This window comes from Ceratotherium simum, chromosome 6 (genome assembly GCF_057802395.1).
Source record: "Ceratotherium simum simum isolate JZ-2026a chromosome 6, ASM5780239v1, whole genome shotgun sequence".
Lineage (NCBI taxonomy): Eukaryota > Metazoa > Chordata > Mammalia > Perissodactyla > Rhinocerotidae > Ceratotherium > Ceratotherium simum.
Genome location: NC_141905.1, coordinates 57,076,396 through 57,100,258, shown reverse-complemented (window position 1 = coordinate 57,100,258; position 23,863 = coordinate 57,076,396). Strand labels below are relative to the sequence as shown.

At 40.0% G+C, this 23,863-nt stretch overlaps 1 protein-coding gene across 3 annotated transcripts in view; it reads right to left on the bottom strand.

Moving 5' to 3' along the window:
• Positions 1-8,811: 8,811 nt before the first annotated feature.
• Positions 8,812-23,863, bottom strand: part of CC2D2B (coiled-coil and C2 domain containing 2B) — a 99,169-nt gene continuing 84,117 nt past the window's right edge. Inside the window, exons 30-35 of one of the 3 annotated variants that reach the window (XM_087432342.1) lie at positions 23,553-23,666; positions 21,019-21,153; positions 20,514-20,636; positions 14,509-14,567; positions 12,676-12,853; positions 8,812-10,776 (exon numbers count right to left, since the gene is read on the bottom strand). In XM_087432342.1, the coding sequence (XP_087288468.1) occupies positions 10,588-10,776; positions 12,676-12,853; positions 14,509-14,567; positions 20,514-20,636; positions 21,019-21,153; positions 23,553-23,666 (798 nt within the window). In that variant the 3' untranslated portion in view covers positions 8,812-10,587. Of the gene's footprint in view, positions 10,777-12,675; positions 12,854-14,508; positions 14,583-20,513; positions 20,637-21,018; positions 21,154-23,552; positions 23,667-23,863 lie in introns of all 3 variants that reach the window. The other 2 variants (XM_087432343.1, XM_004427886.2) reach the window with 2 other exon arrangements.

The window sequence follows — 23,863 nt, the reverse complement described above, 5'->3', positions numbered from 1 at the left end:
GTGAGCATTGTTTTATGATAAGATAGGGGTGCAAAGGTCTGAGGGAGGTGAGGAAGCATGCAGATATCTGGTGGCTAAGTGTCCTGGGCAGAGGGAACAGCAAATGCAAAGGCCCTAAGGAGAAGGCATGTTTGGAATGAACATGAGACCAGCGTATGCCTGGAGTGAAGAGGAGATAGGAAGGGCATTCCAAGTCTTGGAAGTAGTGATCAGCAAAGATATGAACAGATGGAAGTAAAAAAGGCAGAACTTCTACATAACGAGCAGAGTAAGGAAACTGCAAAGAGTCCTGTGTGCCTGTAGCATAAGGCACAAGGTTTGGCAAGAGATGAGAGTGGGACCAGATTCTCTGGAGAGCTTCTGTAATTCACTGAACTTTAGGCAGTGAAAGCCACTGATTTAAAATTGTTTAGTTTTTTAAAATGAATGCATGCAAAAGGTAAAACATTCAAACAGTAGAAGAATGTATACAGTGACTAGCAAGTCTCCCTCCCTCCCCTGATTCCACTTCTTCCTAGAGGCAAAATTACTACTATTTTCTTTTGTACCCTTCCAGGCATATCTAGGTATTTATAACCATGCATGTACATAACCCCTTTGCGCCATTTTGTGCACAAATGGTAGTACGTTCCACTCTGTTGTGTACCTAGCTTTTGTCACATAATATATTTTGGTGAACATTCAGTAACAGATGTTCTGGATTCCTTTCAGTGGTTACATTATATTCCACTGGGTGCAAAGGACTGAAAGCCAGAAGCCCTGGGCTCTGGTTCTTGGTTCTTGATTTGTTGCTTCCCAGTGGAGTGGCTTATGCAGGTCATTTCCCTCCTCTGAGACTCAGGTCCATCACCTATAAAGTGAACTGAGTGATGACTAAGATTGCTTCTGACTTTAACATTTTAGGTTCTTGGCTCTTGCCTCACACATGTTGCAGTCTTCTGTATGGAAAGAGGCCCGACACTCCCCGTAAAGCTCTGATTATTATCCAGTTTTAAAGGTTTTAAATTTAAAGTGCATCAAGGTAATTCAAGTAAACCCACTAAGAAGTCAAATATTTCCAAAAGGCATATAATGAAGAGCAATGGTTCCTTGTTTCACCCCTCCCCATTCCCAAGTCCCATTCCAAAGAGGTAACCACTTTGAACTCTTTTAGCTATTTCTCAGTGTTTGCTATCATCTTTCAAAATAACATGTTTATATTATGATTTCGAGTTGTCATTTTTAGATATATTAACATATTGTTCTGGAAAATTAAGATTTAGATGCTTTACATTGCCTTTCACACATACATTTCCCCCTTCCTCTGTCTCCCTAATATTACTTTAACACATTTTTGTGTACATCAATTTTCAGTTGTTTTCACTGTTAGGACGACATAAACATTGTTCACTGTTGAGCCACAGGGTATCCTATAATTACTACTTTCCTTTTTGTTTTCCTGGAATTTTTTCTTTTTTTTTTTTTTTGTTTGGCTTTCTTCAAGTCTATATCTAAATTTTCTGTATCCTCCAATAGCTCTGAAAAATGCCTCAATTCAACTTCAGTCAAGCCTATCAGAAAATCCATTGGTTCTACCTTTCCCCTCTTGATTTATCCTCCTGGGCCCATCTACCCTGACCCTTCGACTCCAAATATTGATGGGTTCTCTCTAGAGGTGAAGACAGCTGCCTATCCTGGGTTAGATCCCTGTTTCCAGGATCCCATGTCTTTCTCTTCCTTGGTTTATATACTCCAGTAGCTTTCTGAGAAAGGGTGCCTGGGAGGCAAATCTTTTGAGAGCTTGTATACCTGAAAATATGTGTAATCTACCCTCACACTTGGTTGTTTGGCGAAGTACGAAATTCTAAACTGGAAACCATTTCCCTTTGTAATTTTGAAGGCTTGCTCTAATGTCTTCTAACTTCCAGTATTGTTATTGGGAAATCTGATGCTGTCCTGATTCTTGTTATTTTGTAAGAAACTTGAAACCTATTCTATCTGGATTTCTCTGTGACCTCAGTGATCCGGTTTTACAATGATATATTTTGGTATGGGTCATTTTTCATGCATTGTTCTGGGCACTCAGTGGGGCCTTTTATTCTAAGACTTAGAAACTTCAGTTCTGGAGATCTTCTGGAATTAATTCGTTAGTAATTTGCTCTCTTCCATTTTCTCATTTCCTGCTTTCTGAAACTCATATTATTCAGACCTTGGATCTCCTAAGCTGATCTAAATTTCTTATTTTGCTTGCCTATCATCTCTTTCTTTGTCCTTTTGTTCTCTTTTGGGGAGATTTCCACAACTTTCACAATACAAACCTTTATTTTGGATTTTTTAATTGGATTTTAAATTTTCTACTATTTTCCAACAGCTTTTTCATGTTCTCAGATTATTTTTTTATATAGCATCCTATTCTTGTGTTACAGATACAAGATTTTCTCTTATTACTCTAAGGATATTAAAGTTTTCTTTTAAATAAATTTTTCTTCTCTCTACATTCATTGTCTCTGTTTCATCATGGTTTCTTTTGTTTTAATATTTGATTCACATATTAGAGGGTTTCCTCAGATGTGTGCTGATCTTTGGCTGTCAGTTCAAATTTACAAGTGAGGCTTTAAAAAAATATTAGAATCTCTGAGTGCATTAGTGGGGCTTACTGAATGGCAGGCTTCGCAGTAACAATCTAGGAATTCTTGATTAAGAATCTATGGGTCCTAGATTAAGAGACCCCCCCACCCCAAATCTTTTCTCCTTGATAGGTCATTTCCTCCAAGCAGTACCCTCTAATTTTCTGCCAAGGGAATAGGGAGGTGATATAAGACTGGCTAATGACGTTTGGAGGCTACATGGAGAAGCAGCCTAGAAGGCTGTCCTCACCATAGAGTAACCAGACTTTCACATAATCTCTCTGTTCTCAGTAGACTACCCCCTTCCCCACAGTTCGACCTCTTTAGAACATAAACTTCCAGTCTTCTAGTGTTGGAAGGTAGAGTTGCCTGGCTACAAAGCGTGAAAAGGCTATCTTATGGTTTAGTCATTCCTTTTACAGACTTTTAACCAATGCTCCTATTTTCAGCTCACCTCACATCTCTACTCCTACCTCCATTTTGAAAGTGTCCTAGGTCCTGAGTCTTTCTGAGGTTCTTGTTGATTTCCAACACTCCCAGCATCCCTGAGTCTACAGGCACTTTATTTTCAGCTTTCTCTGGTCTGGTAAATTGGTTATCATATGTGTATCTACTTTCCCGTTTCCAAGCTTTTATTCACCCTTGTGGTCCACTTGAGAGGGAGCAGAGATAAATTCTGTGCTCAATCTGCTATATTTAACTCAAGTGAAGTTGAATTATTTCCAAGAAAATCTGGCATTTCTTTTTTATTTTATTTTATTTTTTTTTGGTGAGGGAGATTGGCCATGAGCTAACATCCGCTGGCAATCTTCCTTTTTGCTGAGGAAGATTGGCCCTGAGCTAACATCTGTGCCCATCTTCCTCTATTTTGTATAAGGGATGCCGCCTCAGCATGGCTTGATGAGTGGTGCATAGGTCCACACCCGGTATCCAAACCTGCAAACCCCAGGCCACCAAAGCAGAGCACGCGAACTTAACCACTACACCACTGGGCTGGCCCTTTTATTTATTTATTTATTTTAATATTTCAGAAGTATGTTTAATATCTGTAGCTCTGTTGGTTCTACCTCCAAAATATATCTTGAGTTGGTCTATACTGTATTACTTTCCTACAAACTGTGTGGCTCAAAACAACAGAAATTCATTCTCTCACCGTTCTGGAGGCTAGAAGTCCAAAATCAGGTGTCAACAGGCTCCTCTGAAGGCTCTAGAGAAGAATCCCTCCTTGCCTCTTCCTAGCTTGTGGTGGCATCCAGCAATTCTTGGTGTTCCTTGGCTTGTAGCTGCATCATTCCAATCTCTGCCTCCCTCCTCACATGGCTTCCTCTCTGTATCTGTGCCCTCTCCTCTTCTTGTAAGGACACCACTCATTGGATTTAGGGCCCATCCTAATCCAGTATGACCTCATCTTAACTAACTGCATCTGCACAGACTCTATTTCTAAATAAGGTCACATTCTAAGGTTCTAGATAGACACAAATTTTGTAGGGGGCACTATTCAACTCACTACAACTACTACTGGTGTCCACTCTTGACATCCTGGTTCAAGGCACTATCACCTCTCATTTGGACTTGTACAATAGTTTGTTAACTAGTCTTATTACCACTACTCCTGCCCCTCTCCAAAATATTCACCACCTAGCAGTTACAGCAGTCATAAAAAGGTAAATCATACTTGTTACGAGCTTAATATGGAAGAGTTCCTAGATCACATTTCCAAACTGCTTTAGAATAATGCAGAATGTTAAGGATAGTTTTTAAGGCTATTTTTAAAAATGGGGGCCAGAATATGTAGAAATTTATAATCTGAAATCTACAAGGAGGTATTCCAAATTTAAAATACTATATGACAATGTTCCACTTCTGGGTAAGATGGTTGTGATGGTTAATTTTCAATTTTATGTGTCAACTTGACTGGGGCATCAGGCGCCCAGATATTTGGTCAAACATTATTCTGGGTGCGTCTGTGAGAGTGTTTTTGGATGAGATTAACATTTGAATCAGTAGACTGAGTAAAGCATATTGCCCTCCTACTATGATCTGGGTTTTTTTTGTTTTGTTTTTTTTTGGTGAGGAAGATTTGTCCTGAGCTAACATCTCTTGCCAATCTTCCTCTTTTTGCTTGAGGAAGGTTGTCCCTGAGCTAACATCTGTGCCAATCTTCCACTATTTTGTATGTGGGACGGTGCCACAGCATGGCTTGATGAGTGGTGTGTATGTCCACGTCCAGGATCCGAATCAGCCAACCCGGGGCCGCCGAAGTGCAGCATGGGAACTTAACCTCTATGCCACCAGGCCGGCCCCTATGATCTGTTTTTATTCACAACACTTCTGATACTAAAATATCTGGGTTTTTTGCTTGTACTAACCAATTCATCAACTCTCTAGAGACTAACAGTCCCATAATTCAATTCAGTTCTGACACTATCTACCTGGAGTTAGTGTCAGATCCCACAAATTAAGGGTTCAGTCCCATAAGACTGCCCCTACTGTACACATGAATTGCATGTCCTGGGCCTCCCATACTTCTGACTGACTAGCTCTAAATCAAGGGTTCCTATCACCCCCTACTTGGGTTCAGTAATTTGTTAGAACAGCTCACAGGACTCAGGAAAACACTTTACTTACTATTACTGGTTTATTATAAAGGATACAACTCAGGAACAGCCAGATGGAAGAGATGCATAGGGCAAGGTATGGGGAAGGGGTGTGGAGCTTCCATGCCCTCTCTGGGCAGGTCGCCTTCCCAGCACCTCAATGTGTGCACCAACCCAGAAACTCTCTGAACCCTGTTGTTTTGGAGTTTTATGGAAGTTCCATTATGTAGGCATGGTTGATTAAATTACTGACCATTGGTAATTAACAATCGCCAGCTCCTGTCCTCTCCCCAGAGGTCAGGGGATAGGGCTGAGAGTTCCAACCCTCTAAACACATGGTTGGTTCCAGCCCCCATTCTGAAGCTATCTAGGGGCCCATCAAGAGTCACCTTATTAGTATAAACTCAGGTATACTTGAAAGAAGCTTATTATGAATATCAAAAGATACTCCTCTCATCCCTGTCACTCAGGAAATTCCAAGGGCTTTAGAACCTTTGTGTCAGGAACTGGGGACAAAGACCAAATATATATTTATTACATCACAATATTATACCTCCATAATGTAGGTAGCCCTCATTCAATTAGTTGAAGGCCTGAATAAAACAAAAAGGCTGACCCTCCTGTGAGTAAGAAGGAACTCCTCCTGCCTGACCGCTTTGAGCTGGGACATAAGTCCCTTTCTGCCTTCAGACTCAAACTGAAACATTGGTGCTTCATGGGCCTGCTGGCTTTCAGACTGGAAATTACACCATCAGCTCTCCTGGGTCTCAGACCTTCAGACTCAGAGTGGAACCATGCATCAATTCTCCTGGGTCTCTAGCTTGCCAACTGCAGACTTGAGACTTCCCAGCCTCCATAATTGTGTGAGCCAATTCTTTATAATAAATCTCTTTATATATAGATAGATAGCATAAAGGCAGAAGGGTAAAGAAGTCTATATGGTGGTAATACAATATAGAAGTTCTACAATCCACTAAAGTGGTAAAACGTAGGTTCTAAGTAGACTGTGAAAAGTTATGTATAGTATAATCCCTAGAGAAAACTCTAAAAATATATACAAAAAGATACTGTAAAAAATATAATAGATATATTAAAATGAAACACTGAGAAATGTTCAAATAACCTAATAAAGTAGGAAAGAGAAAACAGTGGAACAAAAACAGAGAGAACAAATGGAATACAAATAATAAAATGGTAGACCTAAGTTAAAACATAAATAATTACATGAAGTGTAAACAGTCTATATATACCAGGTAAAAAAGAGATTGTCAGAAGGTATAAAAAGAAAAAATAACCCAACTATATGCTATGTACAAGAAACTCACTTCAAATATAATAAGTACATTAAAAATAAAAAGACATATGTGTATATCTATGTGTGTACACATATACATACACACACACATAGATATACACACACACACATATCAGGTAAACACTAATCCAAAGAAAGCTGGAGTGGCTACATAAACATCAGACACAATAGACTTCAGAGCAAAGAAAATTACTAAGAATCAAGAGGCACACTGCACAATGACAAAAGGAATAATTCATCAAGAATACATAAATCCTAAATATGTGTGCATCTAACAACAGAGCTGCAAAATACATAAAGCAAAAACTGACAGAACTGAAAGAAAAAATAGACAAACTCATAATTACAGTTGGCAACTTCAGTACTCTTCTTTCAGTAACTCATTGAACTAGTAGACAGAAAAGTAGCAAGGATACAGAAAAACTAAACAACACTTTCACCAACTGGATCAAAAGATATCTCATCAGTAGGATAATGGTTGAATAAACTATAATAAATAATATTTATAACCAGGGCTACCACATACTACACAGTTCCAGAGGTCCTTGCACATAAATTAGAGTTGTGTGGTGCATAAACTACTTAAGTGTATGTAGTGGTCCTGCTCACGCTTTAGAATACTATGGATCCTTAAAAGAATTAGTTCACACATAGTATTTGCACTATATTCAAAGCAGAAAAGCAACATCCAGAAAAGCATAATTAATGTGGTCCCATTTTTATAAAACAAACAGAAACATCTGCATATATGTGTATACACGTATGTACATATATATACATATATTTGAGAATGTTGGTAAATGGAAGGATACATACTTGGTTGGCAAGGGGGTGGGTGTGGTAAATAATGTGGGTGAAGAAGGGGAGGACAGTAGGACAGGGACCCAAGTGAAAAAGGAAAAGAAAAATAAAACCTGCACTTAAAAAATATAATCACATTTATGCACTTATATAAAATAATGAGTATCTGTAAAAATAATTTTTAATGTAGTCTCAAATAAAAAAAGGAAAAATATTATTTTATTAAGTGACTTAAAACCTTTCAATGATTTGCACTATTGTACTTTAAATAATCTGAACTTCTTACCGTGACCTATGTGATCTGGCCCTTGTCTATCTCTCCAACCTTATAGGCTACTCCTCTCCCCTCCCCAGGTAAGTTTCTTTCTGGACTCAAGGGCTTTGCAATTGCAGTGTCCTCTGCCTGAAGGAAAGGACTATTGCCACGGGTCTTTGCATGACTGGCTTCCTCTCATCTGTGGAAGCCACAGATGCCTACCCAATAGCCATCCTCTCCTTCTTCCTCACCAATAGAACGCTGATTTCATTGGGAGAGCAATATGTCCATTTAAAATAATTGATCTCCCAGCCTCTCTTGTGACTAGGAGTGATACAATTCTGGCCAATGGAATATAAGTAGAAGTTACCACACACAGCCTCCTGGGAAGCTTTTTAAAAGGGTCAAACCAGTTGTATCCTCCCCTTTCCCTTTCTGCATTTTCTTGCCATGAAAATGGTTGTGAGGCTAGAGCCAAGGATCTCAGTGTGGTTCCCAGATCAGCAGTCTCAGTATCACCTGGGAACCTGTTACAAATGCAAATTATCAGGCCCCACCCCAGATCCACTGAATCAGAAACTCTGAGGGTGGGACCAGCAATCTGTTTCAACAGGCTCTTCAGGTGATTCTTATGCATGCTGAAGGTTGAAAGCCACTGAGCTACAGGGTAGAAGCCTCCTTAGAGCTAGCTAAAAAGATGGATGAAGACTAGTGCATCTCTGCCATCACAGAACAGTTGTACCAGGCTTGGACTGCCTCCTCTGGACTTGGCAGTTGTGTAAAAAAGTAATCCCTATTTGGTTAAGCTACTGTGATTAGGTTTGTTACGTGCAACTGAATGCAATTCTAATTGATAAATCATCTTTTAAATTTCAGTGGAAACATTATCTCTTTAGAGAGGGCTTCCCTGACTACTCTGCTTATACCCTCCATCTCCACCAAAGCCCTTCTCCATCATGCTGTCCTATTTGTTTCCTTTATGGCACTCATCACACCCTGAAATGATCTCACTTACTTGCTGTTTATTTGCTTATGGCCTGTTCCCCCTGTAAGAATGGAAGCTTCACAGGGGTAGGACCTTTGTCTTTTTACTGCAGTACTCCAGCACATATTGAAGTGTCTGGAACATAGTGGATGCTCTGGAATTATTTGTGGAATGATTTAAAGAACTTTAAAATTACATGTTACATTTAAAATCATGTATTTTTAAAACAGTCAAATGAAAACATGGTTCATTACAGACAATACACAATTTTCAAGAAAAAATTTTAGTTGAGAAACACATACACATGCAAAAAAAATGCATATAGTACAGAAAGGTCCTCCATGCTTGCCTATGAACACTTTCTACCTTATTCTTAAGTGACCTATCAATTCTGAAACCATAAACAACTAACAAAATAGCTATGTAAACATTCAAAGTGCCACAGAAATGAACTACATGAATTCAGCATTTCTTTGGCAACCTCTGTCTTTCCATTGATATCATTTTGTGCTACCTCAATCAATGTGGGAGACTTGTTAACAACAAAACTTCATATAGCCTTTAGATACAGACATTCAAATAAAAGCAAAAATTCTAATCTGTTTTCTTATGCACGCCAGAAGACACACACAATTAGGTTTTAACCTTGGAGAAAAAACATTCTCTTCACCTACATCTCTACTTTTTTTACTCTTCTAGTAATCTTAAGTTTGGTCCAAGACTAACATCACTGCAAATAAATGAGGTCTTCTCTGGCACCAGCCTATGCAGGTGTATTGGGGGACAGGATACAGACTGAGGGTTCCCTGAAGGTGAATTTGGGGCCTCTGCCCTCTGCTTGTGAGAGTGACCCAAGAAGCCCCAGTGCTCCTGCACTGGGAGAGGTGAGTTTTCTTTCTCTTACTTCTACCTCATATAAAACTGCTCTCATCAACTTTTGGAAATCTGTATCCTTTGATTAAAAAAAAAGTTGTTATGTAACATTTAAGTAAACTCTATAAATACTTTTCTCAATGAAGCACAAACAATCGAATACAAGAAAGTACAGTGCTTCCTTCTTAGATCCCTGTCCATTCTTTCTTGAGGTGCTCATAGGATCTAGATGGGCCTCCTTGGGGCCACCTTTGGGAAAGGAAAGCAGCAGAAAAGTGCCAGAGGCAGAATGCGGGGCTGCTCACTAAGGAAAAAAGGAGCCCTGAGATTTAGTAAGACCATTTTCTCCTTTTCTCACAGAATCAGGAAAGCATATTAGATAGTTTTCTGAGAGTCTCTTCCAAATACTTGGAGCTGAAAGGACTTCAGGTCAGTAGCATCCCAAGTGAAACCTTTTGAGAAGCCCCCAGAAGCTGACCTCAGCCCTCAACCCAACATGGCAGATTTTCCTCTTATTCTTAACCAGTGAAATAATCTTTTATCTTATGAGAGGCCTTTAAAGACCTTAGGTTTCTACTTGAATAACTTCTACCTGGAATTGCATCAGAACCAGCATCAAAGGCACCAGCCTCACTTGAGTAACGACAACATTCTATAAGGCAGGGTACTCACTCTTAACATATCATTAGAATTACCTGGGGAGCTCACTTAAAAGAATGTAGGTTCTGGAGCTCCACTTCCAGAAGTTCTGATTCAGTAGGTCTTGGGTGGGATGTGGGAATCTGCATTTTCAACAAGGTGATTTTGATGGAGGTGGTGTGAGGCCCACAACTGAGTACCACTGTCTTTAAAGGGAAAGGCCAGAATTGCTTCTTTCCCAGAATAAGATCTACTGTAGACAGTAACCCAAGGCTGCCAGACTGCCCAAAAGGTCCTCCATGTAGAGGTCTCCAGTGAGGAGGTCATCTAGACTCGTCCTCAAAGACTCAGGAAATGAGTCTCCATGCTGCCCAACTCTATAAGTGAACCAAAAACTGAGCTCACACTTGGCTAGACTTGAGGATAAGTGGCAAAATTCCAAAGTTCCAGAAAAGTTTTGTTTGCTTCTGGTCTGAGGGCCCATAGTATTAGCTTTTCCTTTCCCTTCTTCCTTTTCACTGATGTCGAGCTAAGGAAGCCAAATACACCCACACAGATAATATGTTGTTTGGGTATGGGTGAATGTATACAGCTAGAGCAAATTCTGTCTGGGGAAATTCAGAGGAGTGAATTCCAGTTTGATACACGGCATCAATAACTGACTGTACATCAGTGTATGGCATCTGGATAGGAAATCCTGCGACCTGGACCAGAGACAGAATAACACGTAAACCCATGTTACAATTACGTACGTAATCGGGAATTACCGTATGCAAAAAGATTACAGAAGCCTCAATAAATGGCAGTCATAAAATAATAATAATATTTCATTACTATGAAATGGTGCTTACTATGCTCTAGGTACAGTGCTAAATGCTTCATATACATATTTAATCCTCAAACAACCTTATGAGGTAGGTTCTATTATAATCCCCACTTTACAGAAAGAGAGGAGCAAAGCCAGGTCTGTCTGATGCCAGAGCCTGCACAGTTAGCATTCCACATACTTGTATCCCTTCTAGAATTGCAAACTGCCAAGAAATTACTTGATCCTACAAATGAGGGATTTAAGTGAGCATTTTGGAAGAATTTATTTAACATTGATTCAGTTTATATTTATTAAGTGACTATGTGATAGGATTAAGGGTTACGGAACATGGTCCTATGTAAAATTATCTATTTAAGAATACACAGACAAGAATCATAAATCTCTTTCAAGCTTTAGATTGCTTACTTTAAGAGGCTTTTCCTGGTCCTTAGATCTGTTCACATGCTCTTCCCATATGGTTGCATAGTACACTGTCCTTCTCTAGCTTACTTAATAAAATATATTGCAATTACATGTTTTCTGGTCTGTCTCTCTAGCCCATAGTCTCTGTGAATGCACAAGACTGTATCCGTCTTGTTTACTGTCATAACCCTGGTGCCTAGCACAATGCCTGGTACATAGAATACAAATAAATAATTAACATTTACTAAACACTTGCTAAGTGCTAGATGCTATGGCATTAGCTCACTCACTCCTCACCACAACCACAAAACAGATGACTACTTTTATCCCTGTTTATCTTGCCCCATGGGGTAGAAAATATAGAGAAGTTAGGTAACTTGGTTAAAGCTAGTGAGTGGCTGAGCCAGGATTTGAACCCAAGCTGCAGGATTCAGTCCAAGCTTATGATTGTGTTATTAAATAGTCAGATAATTCTACAAAGGAACTCCAAATTTTAAACCTTGGCTTATATTTATGCTTTGTTTATTTGTTTACTCCCTAGTTCTATTAAAAATAAACCAAAACAAAACAACTTCCTCCCTATTTATGAATGGTGTCTGCAGATCCCTCCCTGGCAGCCTAAGTCCTCAACTCGCAACAGATTCCCTCCTTTCTTCTCTCAGAGGGTTTCCCTAGGAGACTTTGTCTAGTTTATTGGATGGTAGGGCGAAGGAATCTCACTCTTGGGAAGCTGAAGCTTTCAAAGACCCACTGGGCCAGTTCACAGGGAAGAGGAGGTGAGAGGATTCCTAGAACTGGGGGCGGGGAGGAGGAGAAGAGGAGGACCCTAACAATACACCAAATGCCCATGATGTTTGGTTAGAGACTTGTTGAGTTTGAGATGCTTTCTTACCATCCAGGAGATGTCGAATGTGTTGGTGAATATGTAAGAGAGGAGGTCAGGAGAGAAGTCCAGGCTGGATGTATAAACTTGAGAATAATTTGCATAGAGAAGACATTAAAGCTTGCCTGGAGTCTTCTTGCCCAGAACTAAGGACTGGGAATCCATTCTATTACTACCATCTAGAGATTATTTTTTAGTTTCTTAATTACAGATGGTTTCCTTTTGGGCATCTCTTTCCCAAGTTTGTGGTTTATATATCATAAAACATATGACTGATTCCAAGAAAACGTCATGCAATGTGGTCAGGGTAATAGTTGTTCACCACATTTGAAATTTCTCCGTCTATAAGTAAATGCATTTCAACACCATAGCATCCATTGTCTAGGATCAAGATAAAAGGCATTTTGGGGATACTTAAGATTTCTATTATCCAGCAATTAACAACATAGATAAAACAAATGTCATTAACACATTAAATCATATACAAACCCAATAAAATTGTAGTAGTCTTTCAAATTCACTCTCTTCTTCGGATAAAACAAAGCTTCCGGTGCCAAGTTCTAACTTAGGAAGGATTTGTTGCAAAATAAAAGTACACTGTCGATTCCAACGTGTTGGCTGTTTAGGTCGCCATTCCATCATTTTACATTTCAGAGTCCTTTCAATCCTGAGGTAAGAATGTAAAGATTATTTTACGACAAATTGCAACTCATTTAATAAATGTGAAAAGAGTTTTGTTACTTTTACTCAAGTATGAGAATGATATTTTTTTGACTTAGGAGGAAACCAGACCACTATGGCTAGGGATATCTGCCATCATTCTCATTAATCAAGTCTGGGAGAAGCAGGCTCTTGCTTGGCTTGGGAAAGCAAGAAGCTTCCTGAGGTAGCTAGCAATTAGATCTCAAAGGCATTTCTCTTCTCCAGTTACCTGTGTGTAGGCAGCTGCCCACTGGGTGTGATTTGACAACACCTACCGTCTGATTACTGAGCTGACATTTCTATTCTCCAAGACCCTCCTTTGACATAAAACATTGTGTTTCCAAGAAAGTGCCTTTACCAAAATGCAGATATCTGGTCTAGGATAATGTTATCTGGGATAGGTTTCTTAGATTAGTTAATTCAGCAAGCAGAGTTGGGAGGAAATGAGGCACTGGACTGATAAGTACGATGATCAGTTTCCCCTATTAGAATGTACGCTCCATAAGGGCAGGGATTCTTGCCTGTATATGCAGCCCCTAAAACAGTCCCTGATAATGAACTGTTATGGGGAGGGGAGAGAAGTGGAGCACAGGGTGAGTTGGTTGATGGGGCCCTCCTGGGAAGCCTCTCCTCTGTGCAGAATCAGTGTGTGCTATAGAAGAAGCCTCGGGGAGTCTCCTCTTGGCTGAGTCTATAGTGTAACTGAGTAGTTGGGAGTTTGCAGAGAGTCTCAGTATCAGCTGTGCATCAGAATCTTCTGTAGGACTTTATGGAAATGTTTCACCTCCAGATATTGATTCAACAGGTCTGGTCTGGGACCCTGTCACCTGTATTTTTAAATAGTTCTAGAAGCGATTCTAATGAGAACCAGAGGTAGGAACCATTTCCCTACTGCATTTCTTCCTTTTTTGTTAAGAATTGGGGAAGAAGAAGGAGTCTAAGAGGTGGGGGCTGCATGTTAGTGAGAGAAGGGAGTGGCAAAATGATTTCTGTCTTGCTCTGTTTTGGTTAGTTGGTAGTGGCTTACATGCCAGCCTGCTGTGTCAGCATGAGTCACTGGAGGCAGTTGGATCTAGAAGCTTCTGACACATCTGGAGTAGGAGTGAGGCCTGCTGCAAAGGTAAGTCTCTGGGCTTGACTGAACAACTCCTTAGGGCACGTGTGTGTGCACGCGCGCGTGCATTTGGGGAAGGGGGGAGTGCCTATGAGGGACAGTATTGATGCCTCTACCTCCCAACTTGGATGTTTTTACCATATCCCAAGTTGTAGGCCATTTATCTTCATGTCCTTTCAAAAAGTATTAGCTACTGCATTATTATTGCTATAGGCCCAAAAGGTGTCTGTGTTGAGAACTTCCCAACAGTAGCCCACAACGTTTTCCAGAAGCAACCATTTTTAACTTGGCCTGTCTTTTCAAGGAGTGTCCTGGATGGCAGAGGGACTGTTTTTTGATTCATGTACCAAGAGACAGTTGACTCAATGGAAGTAACTATTATAATCTCCATTTCATTGCCGAATCTAATAGGTCTTTCAAGAGACTGGATTAGAGAACTGAAAGATGGCTGAACGAGAGATTAGGGAGAAAACACAGTAATCATAATATATAAGTAAAGATCATACCTGTTCTTCAGATCTTCTACCATGATTTTATTAGTATCAGAATAAATTATTTCTTCAGGCTGAAATACAGACAACTGAAAGTCAGAAAAGATTCTAGGGAGACCATATTTACATCACAGTCACCCCAGGAGTGCTAATTATAATGAGGGGGAACTCAAATCAGTCTCATGTGGCAAAAACACTCAATCGCAGAGGCACAAACATAGATCCCAGTGTTTCCTTTGATTTTAATACTACTTTGCCAGAGCATGGGACGGGGAATGGATTTATAAAAGATATTTTTCATGGGTAAGACAGATCTGCTGCCCCCATTCATTTATTCAAACAAGCATTTGACAGGCTTATTGATTCTACCAGATAATCTCTGGCAGCTGCATTGGCCTCTTCTACTTATTAACTGTCACCTTGGTGAAGTTACTTAACTTCTCTGAGTCTCAGTTACCACATCTTTAAAAGAGGGACAATAATAGCACCTACTTCTCTGGGGTCTTGTGAAGATTTTAAAATAAAGTTATACATGTAAAGCCTGGCACATATTCCTCAATAAACATCAGATATTATTGTTATTATTACTCTTCTAACATAATTTATCGTCTTCCTTCTTTGATTGAGTATTCATTTCTTGCAGCTGGCAGCCGCCAGGTCTTTATGTTTGCATGTGTGCGTGCATGCGCGCGCGCGCACACACACACACACACACACACACACACAGAGTCCATTTCAATCTCCGCTGTCTGCCCCTTTGCTCCAGGCACCCCACCAACAGCAGACAGCAATGCTCTACCATGTTCTCCCCCTGAGCAGGATTTGCTGGGAGGAGGGGAGGACTTTTCAAGTCCACCCCAGTCCCAGCCCAGCCCTCCCTGCAGGGCTCACATAGACAAGAGTGAGGGGCTAGGTTTAGACAGTTTCTACTTTGAGTATTTCTCAGCTGAGAAATAGAGGCAGCTGTAGAGACAGAGACAGATGTTTCTCCCTCATGAGTGGAATGAGGGTTGTGCAAAAAGAGGGCAACACTTGTTAGGCCTCTAGGTCCTGGAAAATTTCAGGAGTGATTTGAAAAGTCTCAGTCTGTCAGGTGATGATCTAAACCAGTGGTTCCCAAATGGTGGCTCCCAGACCAGCAACCTCAGACCTGGAAACTTGTTAGAGGTACCAATTCTCCACCCCCACCTCAGACCCACTGATTCATAAACTCTGGGGGTAAGTCCGAGCAATCTGTGTTTCAACAAGCCCTCCAGGTGGTTTTGACACCTGCCATGGTTGGAGAACCACTAGATTAGAGAACAGGCTCAGGCACAGGGAGTTTCCCCACAAGAGAACATGGCAGGAGATGGGAGATACTGAAGAAAGGGAAGTGTGAACTGTAGTGTCATCTTGCAGGAGCCACCAACTATCCCAGACAGGACAGGTAGACTGAATTCCCTGATTGCTGTCACTATCCACTGTCTGCCCCTCCAAAATATCTCCCTTCCCCTAGGTGCCCCCACCCTCCCCTGGCAACTCTTGTGGATTAGTTAGGCCACCTTCAGGCCTGAAAAAGAGGCCTGGGTTATATTGACTTGATAAGTTTATGGGGTATTATTTCACTTTCCTTTTCTGACAAAGGCCCCTTTCTTTCATGGAATTCATATCCTTTTAAACTTCAAGAAGATTTCCCTGTTAACTCCATCTCTGAATACATGTTCTCACCATTCAAATTTGTGTTCTCAAGTGTGATAAAAAAGTGTTCACTATAGATAGTGGTTTATTCTGGTATGTGTGTGGCAAGGCAGAAGATTGAAGGCCATTAACCCACAGGAAAGAAATCAGTAGAGATACAAGTCAAATGCAACTATGACTTTTATATATAAAGATTCTACTTGACAAAAGGTTTAGTTTCCACCCTTAGCCAGAGTGCTTTTAAAAACACAACTTTGATAAAACAGCATGGTACTGGTACAAAAACAGACACACAGATCAATGGAACAGAATTGAAAGTCCAGAAATAAAACCTCATATCTATGGGCAGCTAATCTTTGACAAAGGAGCTAAGGACATACAGTGGAGAAAGGAAAGTCTCTTCAATAAGTGGTCCTGGGAAAACTGGACAGCCACTTGCAAAAGAATGAAAGTAGACCACCTGCTTTCACCATACACAAAAATTAACTCAAAATGGATCAAAGATCTGAAGGTGAGACCTGAAACTATAAAACTCCTGGAGGAAAATATAGGTAGTACACTATTCGTCATCAGCCATAAAGGGATCTTTTTGAATTTCATGTCTACTCAGACAAGGGAAACAAAAGAAAAAAATTAACAAGTGGGACTTCATCAGATTAAAGAGCTTCTACAAGGCAAATGAAACCAGGATAAAAATGAATAGGGAACCCACCAGCTGGGAAAAAATATTTGCAAACCATATATCTGACAAGGGATTAATCTCCATAATATATACAGAACTCACACAACTGAATAACAAAAAAACAAACAACCCAGTCAAAAAATGGGCAGAGGAAATGAACAGACACTTCTCCAAAGAAGATATACAGATGGCCAATAGGCACATGAAAAGATGCTCAACATCACTAATCATCAGGGAAATGCAAATCAAGACCACACTAAGATATCATCTTACACCCGTTAGAATGGCTATAATCACCAAGACAAAAAGCAACAAATGTTGGAGGGGCTGTGGAGAAAGGAGAACCCTAATCCACTGCTGGTGGGAATGCAAACTGGTGCAGCCTCTATGGAAAACAGTATGGAGATTCCTCAAAAAATTAAAAATAGAAATATCTTATGATCCAGCTATCCCACTACTGGGTATCTACCCAACAAACCTGAAATCAACAATTCAAAGAGGCTTATGCACCCCTATGTTCATCGCATTATTCACTATAGCCAAGACATGGAAGCAACCCAAGTGTCCCTTGACTGATGACTGGATAAAGACGATGTGGTATATATATACCATGGAATACTACTCAGCCATAAAAAAAGACAAAATCGTTCCATTTGCAACAACATGGATGGACCTGGAGGGTATTATGTTAAGTGAAATAAGCCAGAAAGAGAAAGACAAACACTGTATGATCTCACTCCTATGTGGAAGATAAACCAACACACAGACAGATAGAACTGTTTGGTTGTTACTAGGGGCTAGAGGGGTGAGGGGTGGGCACAAGGGGTGGAGGGATGCACATACGTGGTGACTGATAAACAATAATGTACAACAAAAATTTCACAATAAAAAACAAACAAACAAAAACAATACAACTTTGATCGTGCCAGTCCTTGCCGTGGTGGTGTTGGCTTCCAACTGCCCTGAGGATAAGGGTCCAAGTTCTTAACAGGACTCTGCTCACCCTGAGCTCATCTCTGCTCACTCTGGGCAGTGCTGGCCTTTCTGCTCCTTAACAGACAACTCCACGCCACTGCAGGTCTTCACACCTGCTGTTCTCGCTCTCTGCTGGGACCATTCTCTTCCCGATTTTCATCTAGGCCAGCTCCTGCTCACGCTTCCTCATTCTGCTGGCCATCACCTTTTTTCCAGGACTCCCCTGCAACTCCCCTTCCCCTCAGGTCCTCCTGCTGTGTGCTCCCCAAAGCACAATTCATTTCTTCTGCACTGCCAGTGCTCGCTTCCTTCTGTTTCCTCCTCTACAACACAAGCCCCGAGAATACTGAGACACATCTTTTTCCTTGTGGTACCTATACCTAACATAGCACTGGCTCAGAGCAGGCACTCAACAAACATTACCTGAATGAATAACAGAATGATTAATAGTAAACAAAAAACCTCATCTCTAAATATATCATTCTCCCCCTAGGGGGCAGCAATGCTTCAGTCACAACTTTGGGATGGGAAAAGCAAAGCATGGTCTGTGGATGCTGTAAATATGGTTTGCTCAAGAGAGATAAGCACATTTCCCCTTCTTTAAAATGACTTTACAGACAAGAAATATATAAAAATGTATTTATATGTATGAATATATATATATTATATATATATATATGCTTGCATCTGCATGGAGAATGTTTAGAAGCATGCACAAGAACTGACAGTGGTTATTTCTTAGAGAATGGGGAAAAAGATGTTGAAGAAGAGAGAAACTCTTCACATTATACACTCTGCTACTGTTTGATTGTTTTTTCCCCTACAACCAGCATGCATTCTTTTTGATATTGTGAACTACCAAAAAAATCCAGACAAGCATAGAGAATAATGTACTGAATATCCACCCAACATAACTACCACCTAGCTATATCTAATCTTTGCATTCTTTTGTATTTGTTTTAGATTTTTAAAAAAGAAGAAAACATTACAGATAGACTTGAAGTACTCTGTATACTGCTCCCTGATCTCGTTCCTTTTTTTCTCTCCCCAAAGGTAACCTTTAACCTAAATTTGGTGTTTATCATTACTATCAATGCTTTTATACTATCACTATGTATCTATATATACATGAACAAGATATAGTTTTCAAACTCCATATAATTGGTTTTGCATTATATGTGTCTTTTCACATCTTCTTTATTTTGCCTAACATTACATCTGTTATATTCATTCATACTGATATACCTGGCTCCAGGTCAATGGTTCTCAACCTTAGCTGCCAATTGGAATCACCTGGGAAGCTTTAAATAATACCAATGTGTGGGTCCTACCCTCAGAGATTCTGATGTAATGGATGTACAGTCAAGTTGAGAACTACTGTAAATTATCCAGACACTTTTTTTACTGCTATAGAAGATTTCATAGCATGAGTACTTCACAACTCATGTATCCATTTTCCGGTTGATGAATTGTTTCCAATTTGTTTTTGCTATTTCAAACAATTCTGTAATGAACATTGTTGTACTTGCCTCTCTAAGCACGTTCCTCTAGGGCATATAATTAGAAGTTGAATTGGCAGATCAAAAGTTGAGCATCTTCAGCTTTACCAGATATCATCATATTGCTTTCCACAGTGTTTATAGCAATTTATGCTCCCATTATTTCTCTGCCTCTTTGCCAACATTTGGTATGATCACACTTGAAAAAATTTTTTTGCCAATCTACTGCATGTGAGATAGTGTTCTATTGTTTTAAATTGTATTTCCCTGATTATGAGTGAGATTGAGCATTGGAGTTTCTGCTTCTATGAATTGTCTTCTGCCTATTTTTCTATGGTTCTCTTTCTCTTCTTCCCATCCCCTCTCTCTCTCTTCCTCTGGGGTCACAGCTCCTAGTTTTTGGATTTTGCAATTGCCTGCACCCTCCATACCATGGCCTTCAATCCAGAAACAGCTGTTGAAATGGAATTTGGGGTGCCTTCCCACAGTGATACTGAGTACATCATGGATCCACTGGCTGAGCCATCTGGTGATTAGGTTGGTTCCTGATCTCAGGTCTGGGCTTTGGTCTCCTGTTTCCTGAGCCCCAGGCAGGGAGTCTGCAGCTTTTCTTCCCCATCTTCTTTCAAGAGTAGCAAAGTAAGGGAGCCCCATCACAGGCCCTGGCTTCAAAAAGTGAGACAGGCTCTGGTTCCCTGGATTGCATGAAGCATTTTCAGACCTTGCTGCCATCCCTCTTTCTGCCCCACTCACTGTTAGTGTTTCTGTCCTGTTTCTGTTCCTATAACTATCATGGTTTGCATCCCAGATAAGCCTTTTGTTTTTCAATTTTTATACTTTATCATTGCCATGGATGTGGAGCAGAAGGGCTAGGTCAGAGTAAGAACTGACTACACCATCTTGACATTATATTTTATGTTTTATGATGAACATTTTAAACATTTTATTTTAAAACCTAAATTCACATTTAAGATGAAACCTTCTTCTCAGTTCCTCTTTTCTGCAAGTAGAGGACGGGGATCAGAATAGCCCAAACTTGGGCTGGATGGCAGAGAAAACTGGATTTTATTAATATTGCCAAATAATTCAATAACTAATCAGCTATATAAACACAACAAGAGCTGTCACTAGTAAAGATAAGAACCATTGGTAACTTTCATGCAGACACCTGGAAAAATATGATTTACCTGTATGCTTTGTGCTTTTGTCCCTTGAAAATTTTTTGGAAGCAACTGTTTCCAGAAACTTTCCTTTGAGTAGTCAAAATGTACAGCCATTGGTGTATTATTTTGTTGAATATTAAACCAGACCTATTAAAATATTAACATAAAATCAGTATAGGCCCATGGGAGCACAAAGCCCATAGCTGGTTAGGATGGAGCAAAATTTTACAGTCCTGCTACCCACCGAAGTGGCAGAAGCCAAGGGAGGTTCTGAGGTAGGACGTAAAGAGATTCCACAGGTATGTGAACATTAGACTGCTCACTGGTTCTCAACTTTGGAGGCACTATAGAATCACCTGGGGGAACTTTAGGGATAAAAGATTTCCCTGGCCCCACAACCCAGGCATTCTAACTGAACATCTGTATTTTCTTCAGAGTTCCCCACATGATTCTAATATATAGCCATGATTCTAATGTATTGACTCTTGAAGAGATAATTCAAAATAAGATGTTTTTCTCATATACTTACATTTCCATCATCAAACAAACAGTCTACACTTTGTAAGGGACAAAATGAGTCAAACTGCTTATGACATTGCCCAGTCAATGGATTCCAAAGCAAATATTCATCAGTTTCTTCAGTTAATACATAAGCCACATGCCCCTGTATGAGGAAAAAGAGTTAAAGTCATTTTTGGTGGGTGACTGATTTAACTCATTTCTGTCTGTGGAAATTACAATGTAAGCATGTGATACCTTTGATTTCTAAAAGCCTTTTTTAGGACCTTTAAAATTTTTTTGAAAAGGAAAAAAGCCAAAGGTTCAGAAATCCTCAGGCCCAGGCTAGCATGAGGATTCAAGTAAGAGAACATTTTTTTTATTGTAATTCTTTTTTTTTTTTTTTTTGGTGAGGAAGATTGGCCCTGAGCTAACATCTGTGCCAATCCTCCTCTATTTTGTATGCGAGACGCTGCCACAGCATGGGTGATGAGTAGTGTAGGTCCACGCCTGGGATCCAAACCCGCGAACCCCAGGCCACCAAAGCAGAGCATGAAAACTTAACCACTATACCACCAGGCTGGCCCCTAAGAGACTTTTGAGCCAGTGCTGCCATGTATGGTCATGCAGGGTGTACCCTTCATGGCAATAAAATACGTTGTTCTAACAAAATCAGAATATTATAACAATTTCCCAAGAGCTAGTACTAAAGTGTTCTGAGGTAGGGGAACTTTTGTCTAATTCACACAAAGATGCTTACGGACTAGCCCTGAGTAAAATATACTTGGAGACTGAGGGTGAACACCACGCAGAGTTAGGGAATGGAAACTTGCCTAAGGCTCTGAAAGAGCCAAGTGAAGTTAAAAAGCCATTAAATTAGTTTTGAGAACAAGATCTGGAATTAGAGGCTAGAGAGAAAGTATATAGAAAATCATTCGAGGGATGAAAGTCGTCATTATTTTGTTATCATTTTGCTCTACACACACCTTTTGAAGTGTAAATCTTTCTTAGCAAAGGATAAAAATTTCAGGAAACAATAATAATGACTATTTAACATTTATTGAGTATTTATGTACACCAGGTACTGTACGCAGCATTCGCACTAATTTTCTCTTTAATTCACTCCAAATTCTGTGAGCTAGCGATGATTATGTCCCTCTTTCAGATGAAGATCAGAGGTTACGGGGCTTGTCTAGGGTAATAGTAAAGGGTATATTCCTGTTTTTGGAGGCGATAACTGAGGCTCAGAGAAGTAAACAAGGCTGCCATCATACATTTAGTAAATGGCATTGCTGGGTTTTAAAACCCTCTCTGACTCCCAAACCCATATTCTTCACTGCACTATGCAGCCTGGTCTCCCTAACTCCAAAGCTCTTGCTCTCTGTCGCTGTGTTCATCTTTTCTACAGTGAAGAGGAGGCTTCACCTCAACCACATAGCTGAGGTGAAACACACAGCTGAGGGCTGCCAACCACCGTGTGAATTACAGGTACAAATGCAAATGTTGGTTGAAATATTGTTGGTTGTTTACTGCCATCTAGTGGCACTTAAAACTACAGCAGGGGGAATCATACAGGGAAATTAACTATAGGCTTTTAGCTAACAAACATGACACAGAAATCATTAAAGTATGCCAAGGGAATATAGAGAAATAAGTGATCATTACAAAAACCATAAAACAAGGCTGGAAATTTTGATATTTATCAAGATATTTATGATAGAAATAGAAACAGTCCAAAAGACAGCTTTCTGGGGGTATAAATGCAGGAGTATACTGTTAAGTTGTAAAAATTTCAGGTAGCTAAAATTTAATTTCTGGCCCACTTCTTGTACAATTAAAAACTAGATTGGGGTTAGCTCCGTGTCGTAGCAGTTAATTGCGCGCGTTCCGCTTCGGTGGCCCCAGGTTCGCCAATTCGGATCCTGGGCACGGACCTACTCACCACTCCTCAAGCCATACTGAGGTGGCGTCCCACGTAGAAGAGCTACAACTCTACAACTATGATACACAACTCTGTACTGGGGCTTTGGGGATGAAAAACAAAAGAAAAAAGGAGGAAGATTGGCAACAGATTTAGCGCAGGGCCAATCTTCCTCAGAAAAAAAAACCTAGGCAATGGAGAATAGGGAGAAGTATTTCTTAAGGATCTTCAAATATAGTATTAGAAGCATATAAAGATGATGGTGGTGATGATGTTAACAACCACTACAACTACTACTACAACTATTGCTACATCACCATCACCATCACCACCACCACCATTTATTATTTGCCATGAACCAGATGCTGCTCTCAGTGCTATATATTTACTATGTAATTTAATAGTTCTAGTAACCCCCTGAGGAGCACTAGTAGTAGTACTATTTTACAAAGAAGAAAAGCAAAAGGAATTCATTCTTTACGTTGCAGAAATTTTGATGAACCAACATTATGCTCTTAATTAAATAATTTTTTGCCTAATTAGCTTGTGAAAAGATGGAAACATGGGGTTGAAGTCTTTTAATCATGCAGCTGAAAGTTAATTAGTTTTCTTTATGGTATTTAAATATTAACTCCGGCACTTACTTCCAACATTGAGGTTCCCAGAAGGACCAAAGCTTTCTTTCCGAAATACAGAAAGAAATTACAGAGAAGTATGGCATGCTCCTCCTTATTTCCAATAGCCAAGCTGATGCAGCGCTAAGTCGAAACAAAGCAACAAGGACAGGAAAAAAAAGGAAAAGAAAGTTGAGTAATGCAAGCATCGAACAGATTTAGAGCCCCTCTACTCCCTCCAGTTTCAAGCACACATATTTTTGCCAGGTCGCTAACATGACTACAAAGCTGAAAGTTCCGGCACCTTTTGCCCGATAAAACACTAAGGCATTAGAAGGAGA